At 41.0% G+C, this 17,845-nt stretch overlaps 1 protein-coding gene across 2 annotated transcripts in view; it reads right to left on the bottom strand.

The window, feature by feature from the left end:
• The window catches only part of LOC121388968 (H(+)/Cl(-) exchange transporter 7-like), a 155,519-nt gene extending 139,697 nt beyond the window's left edge, over nucleotides 1-15,822 (bottom strand). For both annotated transcript variants that reach the window (XM_041520526.1, XM_041520527.1), the window contains exon 1: nucleotides 15,700-15,822. In XM_041520526.1, coding sequence (XP_041376460.1) covers nucleotides 15,700-15,816 — 117 coding nt within the window. In that variant the 5' untranslated portion in view covers nucleotides 15,817-15,822. The remainder of the gene's footprint in view (nucleotides 1-15,699) is intronic.
• Between the last annotated feature and the right edge of the window lie 2,023 nt (nucleotides 15,823-17,845).

Here is a 17,845-nt window from a genome sequence, read left to right as displayed (position 1 = left end):
TACTGGAATCAGTTAATAGAGGTAGCACACCAACATTTAATTAGGTTTTGGGGTTTTTGTTTTGTTTTGTTTTGTTTTGTTTTTCAATTAAATTTTTTTAATGATACTATTAGAGCACACTGATTTATTAATCATACGCTATTGTATGTCAAACATTTATGGTAGTAATTCTGATATATAAAAAGTTTGTTTTGTTTAACAACACCACTAGAGCACACTGATTTATTAATCATCGGCTATTGGATGTCAAACATTTAGTAATTCAGATATATAAAAAGTTTGATTTGTTTAATGACACCACTAGAGCACACCAATTTATTAATTGGATGTCAAACATTTGGTAATTCTAATATTAATTTTTTTTGTTTAATTTAACATCACCACTAGAGCACATTGATTTATTAATCATCAGCTATTGTTTTTCTAGAATATCTAGATGGTTTTTTCTAGAATGTCTAGATGGGTTTGCTAGAATGTCTAGATGGGTTTGCTAGAATGTCTAGATGGTTTTGCTGGAATGTCTAGATGGTTTTTCTAGAATGTCTAGATGGTTTTCTAGAATGTCTAGATGGTTTTTCTAGAATGTCTAGATGGTTTTGCTAGAATGTCTAGATGGTTTTGCTAGAATGTCTAGATGGTTTTTCTAGAATGTCTAGATGGGTTTTCTAGAATGTTTAAATGGTTTCTCTAGAATATCTAGATGGCTTTGCTAGAATATCTAGAATGTTTTGCTGGAATATCTAGATGGTTTTTTAGAATATCTAGATGGTTTTACTAGAATATCTAGATGGGTTTTTTAGAATATCTAGATGGTTTTTTAGAATATCTAGATTGTTTTGCTAGAATATCTAGATGGTTTTCTAGAATGTTTAAATGGTTTTTATAGAATATCTAGATGGTTTTTATAGAATATCTAGACTGTTTTGCTGGAATATCCAGATGGCTTTTATAGAATATCTAGACGGTTTAGCGAGTCTTACCTTTCTACCAGTTGATTTACCTAGAATGACCATTTCAGAGTGTGGACGGAACTGGGATATATTCAAAACAAGCAACTGAAGTCACTGTTTAAACTTAATTTCAGTGGTATGGTATTGTAGTATAAAAAGTATTTATATTAGGCTTGTAGAAATGATGCATGAAATGGAGGGTGCACAAGCTATAGTGGGAGAAGCACATTTAATGGATTTATATATATATATATATATATATATATATATATATACTCTTCAAAAAAAGAAACGCAAAAGGGTACAAATGGGTTATAACTCCGATTTTATGTTTCCTACCGGTTCATGCTTTGTGAATATAAGGTCATTGCATGTCCCAAACACATTCCCACGGTTACATTCGATAAAACGCAGCTACTGTACAATAAAGTTCCAAAATGTGAATATTCGCAAAAACGCAGCCACGTGCAAACCATGTCACCACTGCACGTGCGTTGTCTGCACGTGCAACATGAACACCGACAGTATAAAAGTGCAGGGTGTTCGCTTGCCTGGCCTCTGTATCTGGCCGACAGTTGACAATCCAGGACATGCCACGTCTCAGTGAACCGCAGAGAAACAATGCCATCGGCCGACTAGACGCAGGCGAATCCAGAACGGCCGTTGCCAGGGCATTCCATGTGTCCCCAAGCACCATCTCCAGACTGTGGGACCATTACCAGCAACATGGATCAACACGTGACCTCCCTAGATCCGGTCGACCACGGGTCACTACCCCCGGGCAGGACCGCTACATCCGGGTACGCCACCTTCGGGAACGATTGACTACTGCCACCTCCACAGCCGCAGCAATACCAGGTTTGCGCAGGATATCCGACCAGACCGTACGGAACCGCCTACGTGAGGTAGGAATTCGTGCCAGACGTCCAGTTCGAGGTGTCATCTTAACACCACAACACCGTCGACTCTGACTGCAGTGGTGCCAGATTCATCGACAATGGCCTCAACTGTGATGGAGACAGGTGTGGTTCAGTGACGAGTCCCGATTTCTGCTGCTCCGACGTCATGATGGAAGATGTCGCGTGTATAGGCGTCGTGGTGAACGTTATGCGGCAAACTGCGTGCAGGAAGTGGACAGATTCGGCGGGGGTAGTGTCATGGTGTGGGCAGCCATCTCACACACTGGCAGAACTGACCTGGTCCACGTGCAGGGCAACCTGAATGCACAGGGCTACACTGACCAGATCCTCCGGCCACACATCGTTCCAGTTATGGCCAACGCCAACGCAGTGTTCCAACATGACAACGCCAGGCCTCACACAGCACGTCTCACAACGGCTTTCCTACAGAACAACAACATTAATGTCCTTCCTTGGCCATCGATATCACCGGATTTGAACCCAATTGAGCATCTATGGGACGAGTTGGACCGACGCCTCCGACAGCGACAACCACAGCCCCAGACCCTGCCCGAGCTGGCAGCCGCCTTGCAGGCCGAGTGGGCCACCATCCCCCGGGACGTCATCCGTACTCTGGTTGCTTCAATGGGCAGGCGGTGCCAGGCAGTTGTCAACACACGCGGAGGCCACACCCGGTATTGACTCCAGATGACCTTGACCTTGGTGGTGTGTCCTATCACTTACTCACAATGGACTAGAGTGAATTGTGAACAATCCTGCAACATTTGGTAATTATCGGACTCACCATTCAATAATTAAATCAATTCTCCAAATGTTACGACAATGTGGTTTTGCGTTTCTTCTTTTGAAGAGTATATATATATATATATAGTAGGAACAAAGAGTAAATATTTGAGTCTCAAGTGGGGACCACAGGCACATTCGCCCAGTTTGTTCAGACATACAGTATATATCCATTATGCGAAGTCTATATATATAAGTTTGTTCTGTTTAACAACATCACTAGAACACACTGATTAATTTTTTAATCATCAGCTAAAGTTGAAGTTAAAGTTTGTATCTCGCAGACAGGACAGCACATACCACGGCTTTTGATATACCCGTCATGGTGCACTGGCTGGAACGAGAAATAGCCCAACGGGCCCACCAACGGGGATCAATCCCATACCAACCGCACATCAAGTGAGTGCTTTACCACTGGGCTACGTCTCGCTCCCAGCTGTATATATATATAGATATAAATATATATATGCAGACTGATTGATTGCATGTAGCAACTGTAATCATATACATCATCACTGCCACCTACAACTCTACCAATGTACAACATCCCAGCCCTTACTTCGTGGAACGCACTATATATAGAACAGGGCTTGAAATAGCAGGTACAATACATCCTGCTGGTACTGTTTTCAGCAGGCCAAAATAAATATGTCCAGCTAAGAAAAATAATATGGCCTGCTGGAAATAAAACAGCACAGTGTGGGGGGAGACTGGAGGGAGATTAGGACCTGTGAGATGTATTATAGAGCATTATGGAATTAAAATATCACAGAATCACAAGCTAAAGAGCAGATATGAGATAACTGTACATATATCAGTCTCTTAATAAAATTACCTGCAATTTGGGGGGGGGGGGATGATTTTAACAGGTGAATTTCTATTTGGTGTGTTTTTGTTTATGACAGGCCGCTATTTCGAGACTTATATACCACCAGTAACCGTTTGCACAATTGTGAATCCGTGTTAAACAAATGTGTATTAATTTTTTGGAAACAGATAAGAATATTTGCACAAATAATCAATGCCACATATTATACCAGTCGTAGTCGCAGCTGCTAAATAAATATTTGACGCTGATCTTTTCACTGTAGTTTTATGTTGATTGATCAAAACATATTTTAATACATTTAAAAACAAGCAACAAATGGATTGGTCACATGTTTTCCAAGCTACCGGGCTCTGACCAGACAGATGTACATACAATATTGACAACAATATTTTAGTCTTAAATGAGAATGAGAGAGAGAGAGAGAGAGAGAGAGAGAGAGAGAGAGAGAGAGAGAGAGAGAGAGAGAGAGAGAGAGAGAGAGAGGGGGGGGGGGGGGGGGGGGGGGGGGAGATAGAGAGAGGGCTGGCAGGAGGGAAAGAAAGAAAGAGGGCTGGCAGGAGGGAAAGAGAGAGAGAGGGAAGAGAGAGAGAGAGAGAGAGAGAGGGGGGAGAGAGAGGGGGAGATAGAGAGAGGGCTGGCAGGAGGGAAAGAAAGAAAGAGGGCTGGCAGGAGGGAAAGAAAGAGAGAGAGAAAGGGGGGAGAGAGAGAGAGAGAGAGAGAGAGAGAGAGAGAGAGAGAGAGAGAGAGAGAGAGAGAGATTTGTTAACACCACAAGAGCACATTAATTTTGGCTATTGACCATCAAACATTTGGTAGTGCTGTCATGTCTTTAGGAGGAACTTACTACAAATTTACATTAGAAGCAAGGGATCGTTAATATGTATTTTTCCACAGACAGGATACCACATATCACAGCTTTTGATATACCAGTTGTGGAGCTCTGGTTGGGAGGGGGAAAAAAACCCAGTGGAGGGTATGTGCTACCCTGTCTGTGGGATGGTGCATACAAAAGATCCCTTGCTGCTAATGGAAAAATATAGCTGGTTTCCTCAAAGACCATATGACAAAATTATCAAATGTTTAATATCTAATAGCCTATGAGTAAGAAATCAATGTGCTCTAGTGGTGTCGTTAAACCAACATTATGTTTTTTAACAATAGACTCGTTCTCTCAAGTTTTCTGATCTGAGATCAAATATTTATATTTTCTGAAGGCCACTTCTGTTCACCTAACACTTTATAATACAGACAAAGTAAAGTTATCTTAATGATTCAGGTTTTCCACCACACTCCAATGACTCCAGTTCAGTTCACATAATCAGGAATTCATCGACAAATAATAGCGAACACATTAAATTACACACCCGATCACCCGAGTTCTTGTTTGTTTAAGAAACGGCATAGTGCCAACAGTCTTTGTTAAACGTCACTGCTCTACCGACTTTTCTGAATACCTGTAGCTTAACAAGAACATGTTGACCAAAAAAATCACAATGAATAACCGAGACATGCAACTATTGACACATTTTAAAGAATCGATCGGGCTGAGTTAGACATTTTTATAGCATGATTTTGGCCAATATAGCCTTGGTTTAATGATTAAAATAAGAATATAAATTATATGCTAATATTTTACATTTCTCAATAGTAGTTATTTACTAGCCCAACATTGAATATCACTAGCCATGTGAGTGGGGTTACCATAATTTAGAAGCTCTGCTAGCCATCGGGCATGGCAATAGTAGTTATTTACTAGCCCAACATTGAATATCACTAGCCATGGGAGTGGAGCTGCCGTAATCTAGAAGCTCTGCTAGCCGTCGGGCATGGCAATAGTAGTTATTTACTAGCCAAACACTGAATATCACTAGCCATGCGAGTGGGGCTACCATAATCTAGAAGCCCTGTCAGGAATGGCAATGGTAGTTATTTACTAGCCAAACACTGAATATCACTAGCCATGCGAGTGGGGCTACCATAATCTAGAAGCCCTGTCTGGCATGGCAATAGTAGTTATTTACTAGCCAAACACTGTATATCACTAGCCATGCGAGTGGGGCTACCATAATCTAGAAGCCCTGCTGGCCGTCGGGCATGGCAATAGTAGTTATTTACTAGCCCAACATTTGTATCACTAGCCATGCAAGTGGAGCTACCATAATCTAGAAGCCCTGAATTAATACTGACATGTACTGGTAGTCTTCAAAGAAACCCACTACATTGTTCATTAGCAGCCAGGGATCTTTTATATGTACTTTCCTATAGACAGGACAGCACATACCTCAGTCTTTAACAGACCAGTTGTGAGACACTCCCCAACATACTGAATTCAGATAACTGGTTCGTCTGCCACAAGGCTGATGACTACACACTGCCTCATAATTAATTATCGTAATTAGAGGTTCAGTTAATTTAGAGCTAACTTTGAGTAGGTTTGTCTTTAAAAATATATTCATTTAAATAAGGGCAGTGGAGAGGCAAATAATTATGTTTATGTAAATATCTAGTATAAATAATGCAAAAAATTTGTACTGATTTCATAAAATTCAAATTTCAACGAAAATTATCTAAAAGTGACTTATTGGTTAAACTTTAGGTTACGTAATGGCTTTTATCAAAATTTAATGTAACAGAAGGAAAGTGCAGCCCTTCGGATCGCATGGAAACAACAGTTCCCGGTATTGTCGGTACCATGTTTCCTTTCATGTAGCGTGTCGGTAAAATCACGGAACCGAAATTTCGTTTTCCATGATTATTATATTGAGTACGACTATTTAACAGAACCTAAAGACAGTTTCCGATGGGTTCCCGTGATCACAAGTCACAGAACCAAAAAATTGTTTCCTGTGAAATTTGAAATCCTATGGCCTGCAGTGCTGTGTATTTCAGTATCTATTGTGTTTCCAACTGAATAAACTAAATGTTTATATAATTTTCACATTATAACAGCTAGTTTAATTTAAAAAGCTCTCAAACGAACTGCTACATATTCTCGATGACAATTACACGTAACAAACCAACAATTTCTTCGTGACCCACCCAAACTTTCCTTTTTAATCTAATAATAAATAAAACACTTGTCTTTTCGAGACAGTTTTACACATGTATTTAATCTATGAAGAACTCCGATAACCCGACCTGCCACGAAGATAACTTGTCAAGTCAGTACTAAGCGTTCGAGTGCTGCACAGATTACTAGTGTCTTTCTACGAGTTGCCGTGAGTCGTACAACATGAAAAAACCTTCAGCTGTCCAGTATTGTTTCAAGTGTATAATACTCCAGTCAATAGATCATTACAGTTCGGTTTTATGTTACACTCAGTCAAATAAAATAAGCTTTACACACACACACACACACACGTGACTTAATTTATTATACACATAGCCATGAAATATATAGATCTACAGAAACAATGTAAGTTAAAATCAGAGGGAAGTCGTATGTTACTGTATGTTAGCTGCACTGATGATAAAGAAATGGTATTCAGATTATTAACTAATTGTTAAGGTTGATGACAGGACTTTTGGCACCTTCATTTTTCCTTTGTATATAATTTTAAAAAAAGAAAAAAGTTTTATTTAACAACGCACTCAACACATTTTATTTACGGTTATATGGCATCAGACATATGGTTAAGGACCACACAGATTTTGAGAGGAAACCCGCTGTCACCACTACATGGGCTACTCTTTCCAATTAGCAGCAAGGGATCTTTTATTTACGCTTCCCACAGGCAGGATAGCACAAACCATGGCCTTTGTTGAACCAGTTATAGATCACTGGTTGGTGTAAGTGGTTTATACCTACCCATTGAGCCTTGCAGAGCACTCACTCAGGGTTTAAAGTTGGTATCTAGATTAAAAATACCATGCCTCGACTGGGATCCAAACCCAGTACCTACCAGCCCGTAGACTGATGGCCTAACCATGACACCACTGAGGCCAGTTTGTATATAATAAACGTAACATCTTAAATGATTGCATGAAAATAAGTTTTTTTCACATCACTTTTCAACACAAAATTCATAGTTTAAAAAAAACATAGAATGAAATAGCCTCTATATATAAACTATGAGCTGACCAGTATAAAATATACTGTCATGACATATGTATGGATGGTTATAATTGTTAAATGTAATTCACCACATTGTTAACAACAAATCTGATTGGATCTTTGTTAACTATCACATTTGTTTTCAGCTTTTAACATTTCATTTCAACTTAGTTTGTGCTTATAATCCAATTAAGGTTCAAGCACGCTGTCCTGGGCACACACACACACACACACACATCATCTATCTGGGGCCTAATTCACAAAGCCCTCTTAGGCTCTACTAGACAACAAAGCATCCTCTTCGTAAGTCTTTTAGCATTACACTGCGAGATCGCAAAGTTGCTAGAGTTTGGTGAATTAGGCCCCAGGGCTGTGGTTAATGAGAGAGAAGAGGGTGTGGTACTCTTATACCCTCCCATTGAGTTGTTAAACTCACTCTGTCCAGGACAGAGGGTTAACTGTTGGTGGTTAGTGGCTAATGAGAGATAAGAGGGTGTGGTACTCTTATACCCTCCCATTGAGTTGTTAAACACACTCTGTCCAGGACAGAGGGTTAATTGTTGGTGGTTAGTGGTTAATGAGAGATAAGAGGGTGTGGTACTCTTATACCCTCCCACTGAGTTGTTAAACTCACTCTGTCCAGGACAGAGGGTTAACTGTTGGTGGTTAGTGGTTAATGAGAGAGAAGAGGGTGTGGTACTCTTATACCCTCTCATTGAGTTGTTAAACACACTCTGGGTGGGAGCGGGTACTGGGCTACAAACCCTGTACAGGGGCAGCACAGACGGTACGACTGGTATAACCATTTTTTAAAGAGGTACTGGTACAACCGTACCACTTTTTTATTTTTGTGTGTGTTATATTTGTTGTATCTGGTAAAATGTCCTTCACAGGTGAATTTGAAAGGAGTCTGGAGACCTCGAACCGTACCACTATTTTTTCCACTGTGCCGCTCCTGCTATACCTACCAGCCTTATGTCCGATGGCTTAACCACGACACCACCGAGGCCGGTGGCTTTTAACATGTATGGTGTGCCCTTTATAGCCACATAAAAGTTCCCTTTCAGTTTAAACTAAAGACAGACTTCAGTGGTGTAGGGTGTATACTACCAAATCAAATCCCATAGACGACAATAGTAACATACGTGGATAAAACTCCTACCTGCAGCATATCAATCAAAATAAACACCACGGATATAAATACTACCAACCATCACCTTTAAAGTGAATCAGAAAAAATTGGGGGTCAAGCTGATCATTTCAGAGATAACAGGTAGTGTCTAGTTCCACACCAAACTTGAGTACTTTGTTTCTTACAGGTACTTCATACAAGGCTACTTGACACAGTGGTACTAGATAAAATAAAACTGCATACATTTTTTGCCGAGATGAAACAATTTTTTTGTACAACCAACTCATTCACATTTATCATCTATCACAGGACTTGTGGTGTTATCTTCTCTATCAAACGTTTGGTGCACCTGCACCTCGAACTAGGTTTAGTACTACCTATAGGTAAAAGTTTCTTTTGTATAATAACATCACTAGAGCACATCAGTCGTCAAATATTAATTTATCATCGACTTGTGAAGGACAAACATATGGTACTTATGGCAGTCTTTTAAAGAAACCCAGTGCTACATTTTTGCATTAGGAGCAAGGGATCTTTTATATGCAATTCAACACTGACAAGACAGCATATACCACAGACTTTAATATACCAGTTTTGTTTAACGACACCACTACAGCAAATTGATTTGTTAATCATTGGCTATTGGATGTCAAACATTTGGTAATTTTGGCATTGTAGTCTTAGAAAGGAAACCTGCTACGTTTTTCACTTAGTAGCAAGGGATCTTTTATATGCACCATCCCACAACTGGTATATCAAAAGCTGTGGTATGTGCTATCCGATGATTAGTTAATCAATGTGTTCTAGAGGTATTGTTAAAAAAAAAAAAAAAAAAATTGTGTAATTTTTCTACATTGCCAATTTACAATCACAAGCATATGAGACAGGGGGGTCAGCGGGCCATCTGCACACACACAGCTTGCCATCCCCCCTCCCACCACAACACAATAATCAGTCTGCCACTCTCTCCCCCTTCCACCACCACACAAAAATCAGTCTGCCACCCTCTCCCCCTCCCACCACCACACAAAAATCAGTCTGCCACCCTCTCCCCCTCCCACCACCACACAATAATCAGTCTGCCACCCTCTCCCCCTCCCACCACCACACAATAATCAGTCTGCCACCCTCTCCCCCTCCCACCACCACACAAAAATCAGCTTGCCACCTCCACTCTCACCATCACACAATAATCAGTCTGCCATCCTCTCCTCACTCCCACCACCACACAATAATCAGCCTGCCACCCTCTCCCCCCTCCCACCACACTCAATAATCCCCACCCTCTCCCCCACCTACACCACAATAATCAGTCTGCCACCCTCTCCCCCTCCCACCACCACACAATAATCAGTCTGCCACCCTCTCCCCCTTCCACCACCACACAATAATCAGCCTGCCACCTCTCCCCCCTCCACAGTAATCAGCCTGCCACCCTCTCCCCTCTCCACACAAAAATCACCTGCCACCCTCCCCCCTCCCACCACCACACAATAATCAGCCTGCCACCCTCTCCCCCCTCCCACCACCACACAATAATCAGCCTGCCACCTCTCCCCCCTCCACAGTAATCAGCCTGCCACCCTCTCCCCTCTCCACACAAAATCACCTGCCACCCTCCCCCCCTCCCACCACCACACAATAATCAGCCTGCCACCCTCTCCGCCCTCTCACCACCACACAAAAATCAGCCTGCCACCCTCTCACCACCACACAAAAATCAGCCTGCCACCCTCTCCTCCCACCACCACACAATAATCAGCCTGCCAGCCTCTCCCCTCTCCACACAAAAATCACCTGCCACCCCCCCCCCCCCCCCCACCACCACACAATAATCAGCCTGCCACCCTCTCCGCCCTCCCACCACCACAAAAATCAGCCTGCCACCCTCTCACCCCTCTCACCACCACACAAAAATCAGCCTGCCACCCTCTCCCCCCACCACCACACAATAATCAGCCTGCCAGCCTCTCCCCTCTCCACACAAAAATCACCTGCTACCCTCCCCCCCCCCTCCCACCACCACACAATAATCAGCCTGCCACCCTCTCCCCCCTCTCACCACCACACAAAAATCAACCTGCCACCCTCTCCCCCCACCACCACACAATAATCAGCCTGCCAGCCTCTCCCTCACCACACAAAAATTAGCCTGTCACCCCCCCCCCCTCCGTCCCACCACCACACAATAATCAGTCTGCCATCCTCTCCCCCCTCCCACCACCACACAAAAATCAGCCTGCCACCCTCTCCCCCCTCCCACCACCACACAATAATCAGTCTGCCATCCTCTCCCCCCTCCCACCACCACACAAAAATCAGCCTGCCACTCTCTCCCCCCTCCCACCACCACACAATAATCAGCCTGCCAGCCTCTCCCTCACCACACAAAAATTAGCCTGTCACCCCCCCCCCTCCGTCCCACCACCACACAATAATCAGTCTGCCATCCTCTCCCCCCTCCCACCACCACACAATAATCAGTCTGCCACCCTCTCCCCCCTCCCACCACCACACAATAATCAGTCTGCCATCCTCTCCCCCTCCCACCACCACACAAAAATCAGCCTTCCACTCTCTCCCCCCTCCCACCACCACACAATAATCAGCCTGCCACCCTCTCCCCCTCCACAATAATCAGCCTGCCACCCTCTCCCCCCCCCCCCCCACTACTCCCACCACCACACAATAATCAGTACCCATAGTTGTATCAAATCAAACAGACACTACTAAGAACTGTATACTGTCAGACAAATCTTGCTGACTAAGTTGAATGCTCTGATGACAGAGGTAGAAATCAAAAGCATACCAAGACTGGACTGATTTGAGCCATTAAGTAAACAGACAGTGACACATATTCATAAGCGAGTGGACATGCAAGATCGTAACCGCCCAGTTTGTCCGATAGCCACAACAACAAAGCTATGATGATTGCTCTGATGTGGAGAACGATGTTAAATGTAAACTGTGTCAGTGCTAATCTCCACAAGATAAACTAAATACACCGTAAAAATAATAAGATATGTAATATATATATATATATTTATATATATATGTATGTATGTATTTTTTTAAACAGATTTCATGAAAAAAATATCCCGAAAATGATGAGTAAATGCTTGTGTTTTGATTGTTGAATGTTAAAGTTATGAAAGTGGTAACTAGTGAGAAATATCTCCACTCTGACTTCAATATTAGACTTCACGGCACTTCAACCTAATGTCCTTGCCATTATGGGGCTCAAACTTAACGGTGGCATGGACAGTAATTCTGCAATATAAATTATCATAGGTTAGAGGCTTGATTTCATACCACTTTAACTAGTATCTCCCACTCCACTTGAACCCTTGATTTCATACAACTTTAACCAGTATCTCCCACTCCACTTGAACCCTTGATTTCTCCACCAATAACTAGTATCTCCCACTCCACTTCAACCCTTGACATCCATACCAATAACTAGTATCTCCCACTCCACTTCAACCTAATGTCCTTGCCATTATGGGGCTCAAACTTAACGTGGCATGGACAGTAATTCTGCAATATAAATTATCATAGGTTAGAGGCTTGATTTCATACCACTTTAACTAGTATCTCCCACTCCACTTGAACCCTTGATTTCATACAACTTTAACCAGTATCTCCCACTCCACTTGAACCCTTGATTTCTCCACCAATAACTAGTATCTCCCACTCCACTTCAACCCTTGACATCCATACCAATAACTAGTATCTCCCACTCCACTTCAACCTAATGTCCTTGCCATTATGGGGCTCAAACTTAACGGTGGCATGGACAGTAATTCTGCAATATAAATTATCATAGGTTAGAGGCTTGATTTCATACCACTTTAATTAGTATCTCCCACTCCACTTGAACCCTTGATTTCTCCACCAATAACTAGTATATCCCACTCCACTTCAACCCTTGACATCCACACCAATAATTAATATCTCCCACTCCACTTCAACCTAATGTCCTTGCCATTATGGGGCTCAAACTTAACGGTGGCATGGACAGTAATTCTGCAATATAAATTATCATAGGTTAGAGGCTTGATTTCATACCACTTTAACTAGTATCTCCCACTCCACTTGAACCCTTGATTTCATACCACTTTAACTAGTATCTCCCACTCCACTTGAAACCTTGATTTCATACCACTTTAACTAGTATCTCCCACTCCACTTGAACCCTTGACTCCACCAATAACTACTCCCATCCACTTCAACCTTGACCATATAACTAGTATCTCCCACTCCACTTCAACCTAATGTCCTTGCCATTATGGGGCTCAAACTTAACGGTGGCATGGACAGTAATTCTGCAATATAAATTATCATAGGTTAGAGGCTTGATTTCATACCACTTTAATTAGTATCTCCCACTCCACTTGAACCCTTGATTTCTCCACCAATAACTAGTATCTCCCACTCCACTTCAACCCTTGACATCCACACCAATAATTAGTATCTCCCACTCCACTTCAACCTAATGTCCTTGCCATTATGGGGCTCAAACTTAACGGTGGCATGGACAGTAATTCTGCAATATAAATTATCATAGGTTAGAGGCTTGATTTCATACCACTTTAACTTAGTATCTCCCACTCCACTTGAACCCTTGATTTCTCCACCACTTCAACCCTAACTAGTATCTCCCACTCCACTTCAACCCTTGACATCCACACCAATAATTAGTATCTCCCACTCCACTTCAACCTAATGTCCTTGCCATTATGGGGCTCAAACTTAACGGTGGCATGGACAGTAATTCTGCAATATAAATTATCATAGGTTAGAGGCTTGATTTCATACCACTTTAACTAGTATCTCCCACTCCACTTGAACCCTTGATTTCATACAACTTTAACCAGTATCTCCCACTCCACTTCAACCCTTGATTTCTCCACCAATAACTAGTATCTCCCACTCCACTTCAACCCTTGATATCCACACCAATAACTAGTATCTCCCACTCCACTTCAACCCTTGATATCCACACCAATAACTAGCATCTCCTACTCCACTTCAACCCTTGATATCCACACTAATAACTAGTATCTCCCACTCCACTTCAACCCTTGACTTTCACACCAATAACTAGTATCTCCCACTCCACTTCAACCCTTGACTTTCACACCAATAACTAGTATCTCCCACTCCACTTCAACCCTTGATATCCACACCAATAACTAGTATCTCCCACTCTACTTCAACCTTTGATATCCACACCAATAACTAGTATCTCCCACTCCACTTAACCCTTGATATCCACACCAATAACTAGTATCTCCCACTCCACTTCAACCCTTGATATCCACACCAATAAACAAGTATCTCCCACTCCACTTCAACTCTTGATTTCCATACCAATAACCAGTATCTTCCATTTCAAGTCTGTAATACATGTGTGTGAATGTGTGTACAAAGTGCTTTCTGGGGCAGATCCCTGAATTTTTGGGGGGTATGGACAACTAATTAAAATGGCCTCTCAAACTATTTCTTGCAGCTACAGGTACTACTAAACAAGGCTCAAGTTTCTGCTACATATTTCTTTTCCCGCTGTTTCAGTGGCGACTATATTTATATAAACCAAATTCTACTCCTTTTGAAAAGACAAATGGACCAAATACGGTGGGATTTTTATTTTTCCATTTGGAAATATTGTTTATTCAAACCAAACTCGTAATGTTTTCACACGCTGATCTGGATGTCATGTACCATGAGTTTAATGTCTGCCAGTGTTTATGACTATAGTACATGACACATCGTAACTGGACACAATGGTTTTGAATTACTAAATAGACCGTCATTGAGATCACAAGAGCAAATATGTGTACATACTAATTAGCAGGCCTGTAGGCATGCTATCTGGAGTGAGGTGTGTGTGTGTGGGGGGGGGGGGGGGGGCACCTCTAGTGGAGGCAGCACAGCACTGGCATAGGAAGGGGGCAAAGGGGTAAGTGCCCCGAACTTTGTAGCAGGAGATGGTTTTTATATATTTATACCTTTATATATATGTGTGCCCCCACTTTTTGGCACCTCCCTACTCCTGTGCAGTCTCTAGTGGGGGGGGGGGGGGGGCATAAGCCAGATTTTAATAATTATTTATATAGTGTAGGACAAAAAAACCTAATATTTTCATCCAAATGGAGGAGGCACCAGACCGCCCACCCCACACACCCCACACACCCCAAGATCTTATAGGTCTGATTAAGCTACTTTATTTTTAATAAACAATAATATTGTTATGCCTTACTTTGATAATAATAATAAAAAAAAAATAATAATAATAAAGTTTTATATCTAATATTACTGTAGAACTATGAATTATTAAGCAAAAATTAGGGGGCCACACTTTTATATTTACACACTTTTACACTATTGTAAAGCAAATATGAAGCAAAATGTCTGAAGTGTGCCCCCCCCCCCCACCTCCCCCACTTCCTACGCCAGTGCAATAAGTTATTGGTGATTCAAAGAAAGAAAAAGTTAAGAATCATTCAGTACCTCCATAGTAGAACGGACATGAATCATACATGAACCTCTCCTCTACATCAAATAGCCTAATAAGAAAACAGTTCTCCATTATTATCATTATTTACGTGAAATAATACGTTCTTCCCAAACGGTATCACTACAATTATTAATGAACGACAAACACGCACAATACACTGGCATGCAGTTCGCGGGCTTTGTAAAAAAATTTAATAATAAACAAACAACAAAAACCCGTTATATTATTGAACACAGACAACGTTAGCAAGTGAATGCAACTGACACCCACTGTAATAACACATTGGTATATTATTGGCACAACAACAAGCGCGCATTTAATACCCTGGAACATTCTGCAAATGTTCTAAAAATAGATCAGTGTACTCACAATCGGTAGCATATCAACAGGATAATTGGGCACTGTTTGTGTTTACGACGTTTATTTTACTCGATAACTTACGATTTGTTTACAATAATTTGGAAATAAAAAAAGTTAAAAGTAAAACAAATAGAAACAAATAATAATCTACCTTTACTTTTCTTGGATTTTCTACGTCTGGCTCGGTCAAAGTAGTCTCACGCGTGTCGGAAACCAGAAATTCGGTTACATGTGCAAGGGGACTGACGTCGCCGTCGATGGATGCCATGCCGTTATACACTGATTTGACGCGAACCGTCTCGCGCTATCAGCTGATGTGGGTAAGACGTCGCCTATAGTCTGTTCTTATATTTCTTTTGCGGGTAGATCTATATACTATTTACACAAAGTACAAAGCTACACTGAACACATACATATAATGAACGCTTCAATAATCTATTTGTACTGATTAAAAACGTACACGTCTAAGACTAAGAAGTCCTCTGGTGGACCCCACGTGGTTTATAATAGCCCAGGTCGATTTCCGGACGATTCTGCGTTCGTAGCAGGCGTAATCGGGGATGAACATGACCAAAACCGCTACTACAAGCATTTAATAAATTAATTATCTTCGTACAGTATACCCGATACAATATTCGACAATTTAGCCAAACGAATTTAAAAAAAAAAATCTTTTTATAGGCCTAGGGTTTTTTTTCTTCTTCATGAAAAAAATAATAATAATAAAATAAAAATACTATAAAGACAAGATTATTAAATGAAGGAAGGAAGGAAAGAAATGTTTTATTTAACGACGCACTCAACTCATTTTATTTATGGTTATATGGCGTCGAACATATGGTTAAGGTCCACACAGATATTGAGAGAGGAAACCCGCTGTCGCCACTTCATGGGCTATTCTTTTCGATTAGCAGCAAGGTATCTTTTATATTTACCATCCCACAGACAGGATACATGGGCGTACATAGGATTTTGAAAAGGGGGGTTCCAAAATAGATTGCAGAGATATTGGGCATATATTTCTATGTTGAGTAAATATAATAATGTCAGATATCAATGTCAGATATATTACATTATAAATTAAGCGATTTCAGGGGAATCTAATCCCCCCCCCCCCCCCCATGTACGCCCATGGGATAGTACATACCACGGCCTTTGTTACACCAGTTGTGGAGTACTGGCTGGAACGAGATATAGCCCAATGGGTAGATTATTAAATGATATGACATTGTATATAAAACATTGTTTCAATGTAGAAAAATACAAAGTAATTCCACTGTACTACAGTGTGATGTTACTAAGCGATTAAGATACATTTACATTAAATAAAACGTTGGCATTTAGTCCATGTGGTATTTTAGTTTGTAATTCGTGTATTCGTGTATACGCTAAGTAACATCACAATGTAGTACAGTGGGATTACTTTGTATTTCTCTACATTGAAACAGTGTTTTATATACAATGTTAGATCACTTATTATTACCCATATTGGCTCAAATATACGGGGTAATATTTTTTTCGATCTCTGCACAGTGTGCAGATTGCTTCTACAGTCACTGATTGGCTGGCTTTAAAAAGACAAGATTTGATTGGCAATTACGATACGAACATTTACGGAATTAAAAATCAAAATATATGTACAAATGTTTAATAATGTTTTTATTTTATTATTTTGACTGGAACTATTCTTTGGTGGATACTGTTGGGTGTGCACCGGTAACGGCGCGTATGAATATATTGTTATGGCTGGTAGGCTTGTTAGTTGTTACAGCAGCGAGAACGTAAATATACTTTTAAAATCGTTAAAGATTGACAATGGGTAATAATGAGAATAACCAACTCACTACGAGGAATTACGGATTATCTGTCCCTCGTAAATTAATGCTGTAAAACCCTTGCCAGAGGCTCGGGTTTACAACATTAATTCACTCGCGACAGATAATCCGTAATTCCTCGTAGCTCGTTAGTTATTCTCTAAATAATCTTGTATTTATAGTTTTGATGTTGTTGTTTTTAAATTGATTTTTGTTTTTTAAATTGCTAAGAAATGCATTTAGGCCTATGCACTACTATTATTTTGTTATATACTTGAAATGTGACTAAGTATTTTACAATTTCAAAATGTTCAGTTAGGGTCTCTTCTCACGGCAATTTTCATCAAAAATGCTCTGTCGTGAACGTGTTATAAAAAGTAGTTTGTTTTATTTAACGACGCCGCTAGAGCACATTGATTTTGTATCTTATCATCGGCTATTGGACGTCAAACATATGGTCATTCTGACACTGTTTTTAGAGGA

Source organism: Gigantopelta aegis, chromosome 14 (genome assembly GCF_016097555.1).
Source record: "Gigantopelta aegis isolate Gae_Host chromosome 14, Gae_host_genome, whole genome shotgun sequence".
Lineage (NCBI taxonomy): Eukaryota > Metazoa > Mollusca > Gastropoda > Neomphalida > Peltospiridae > Gigantopelta > Gigantopelta aegis.
This window is presented reverse-complemented; position numbering and strand designations above follow the sequence as displayed.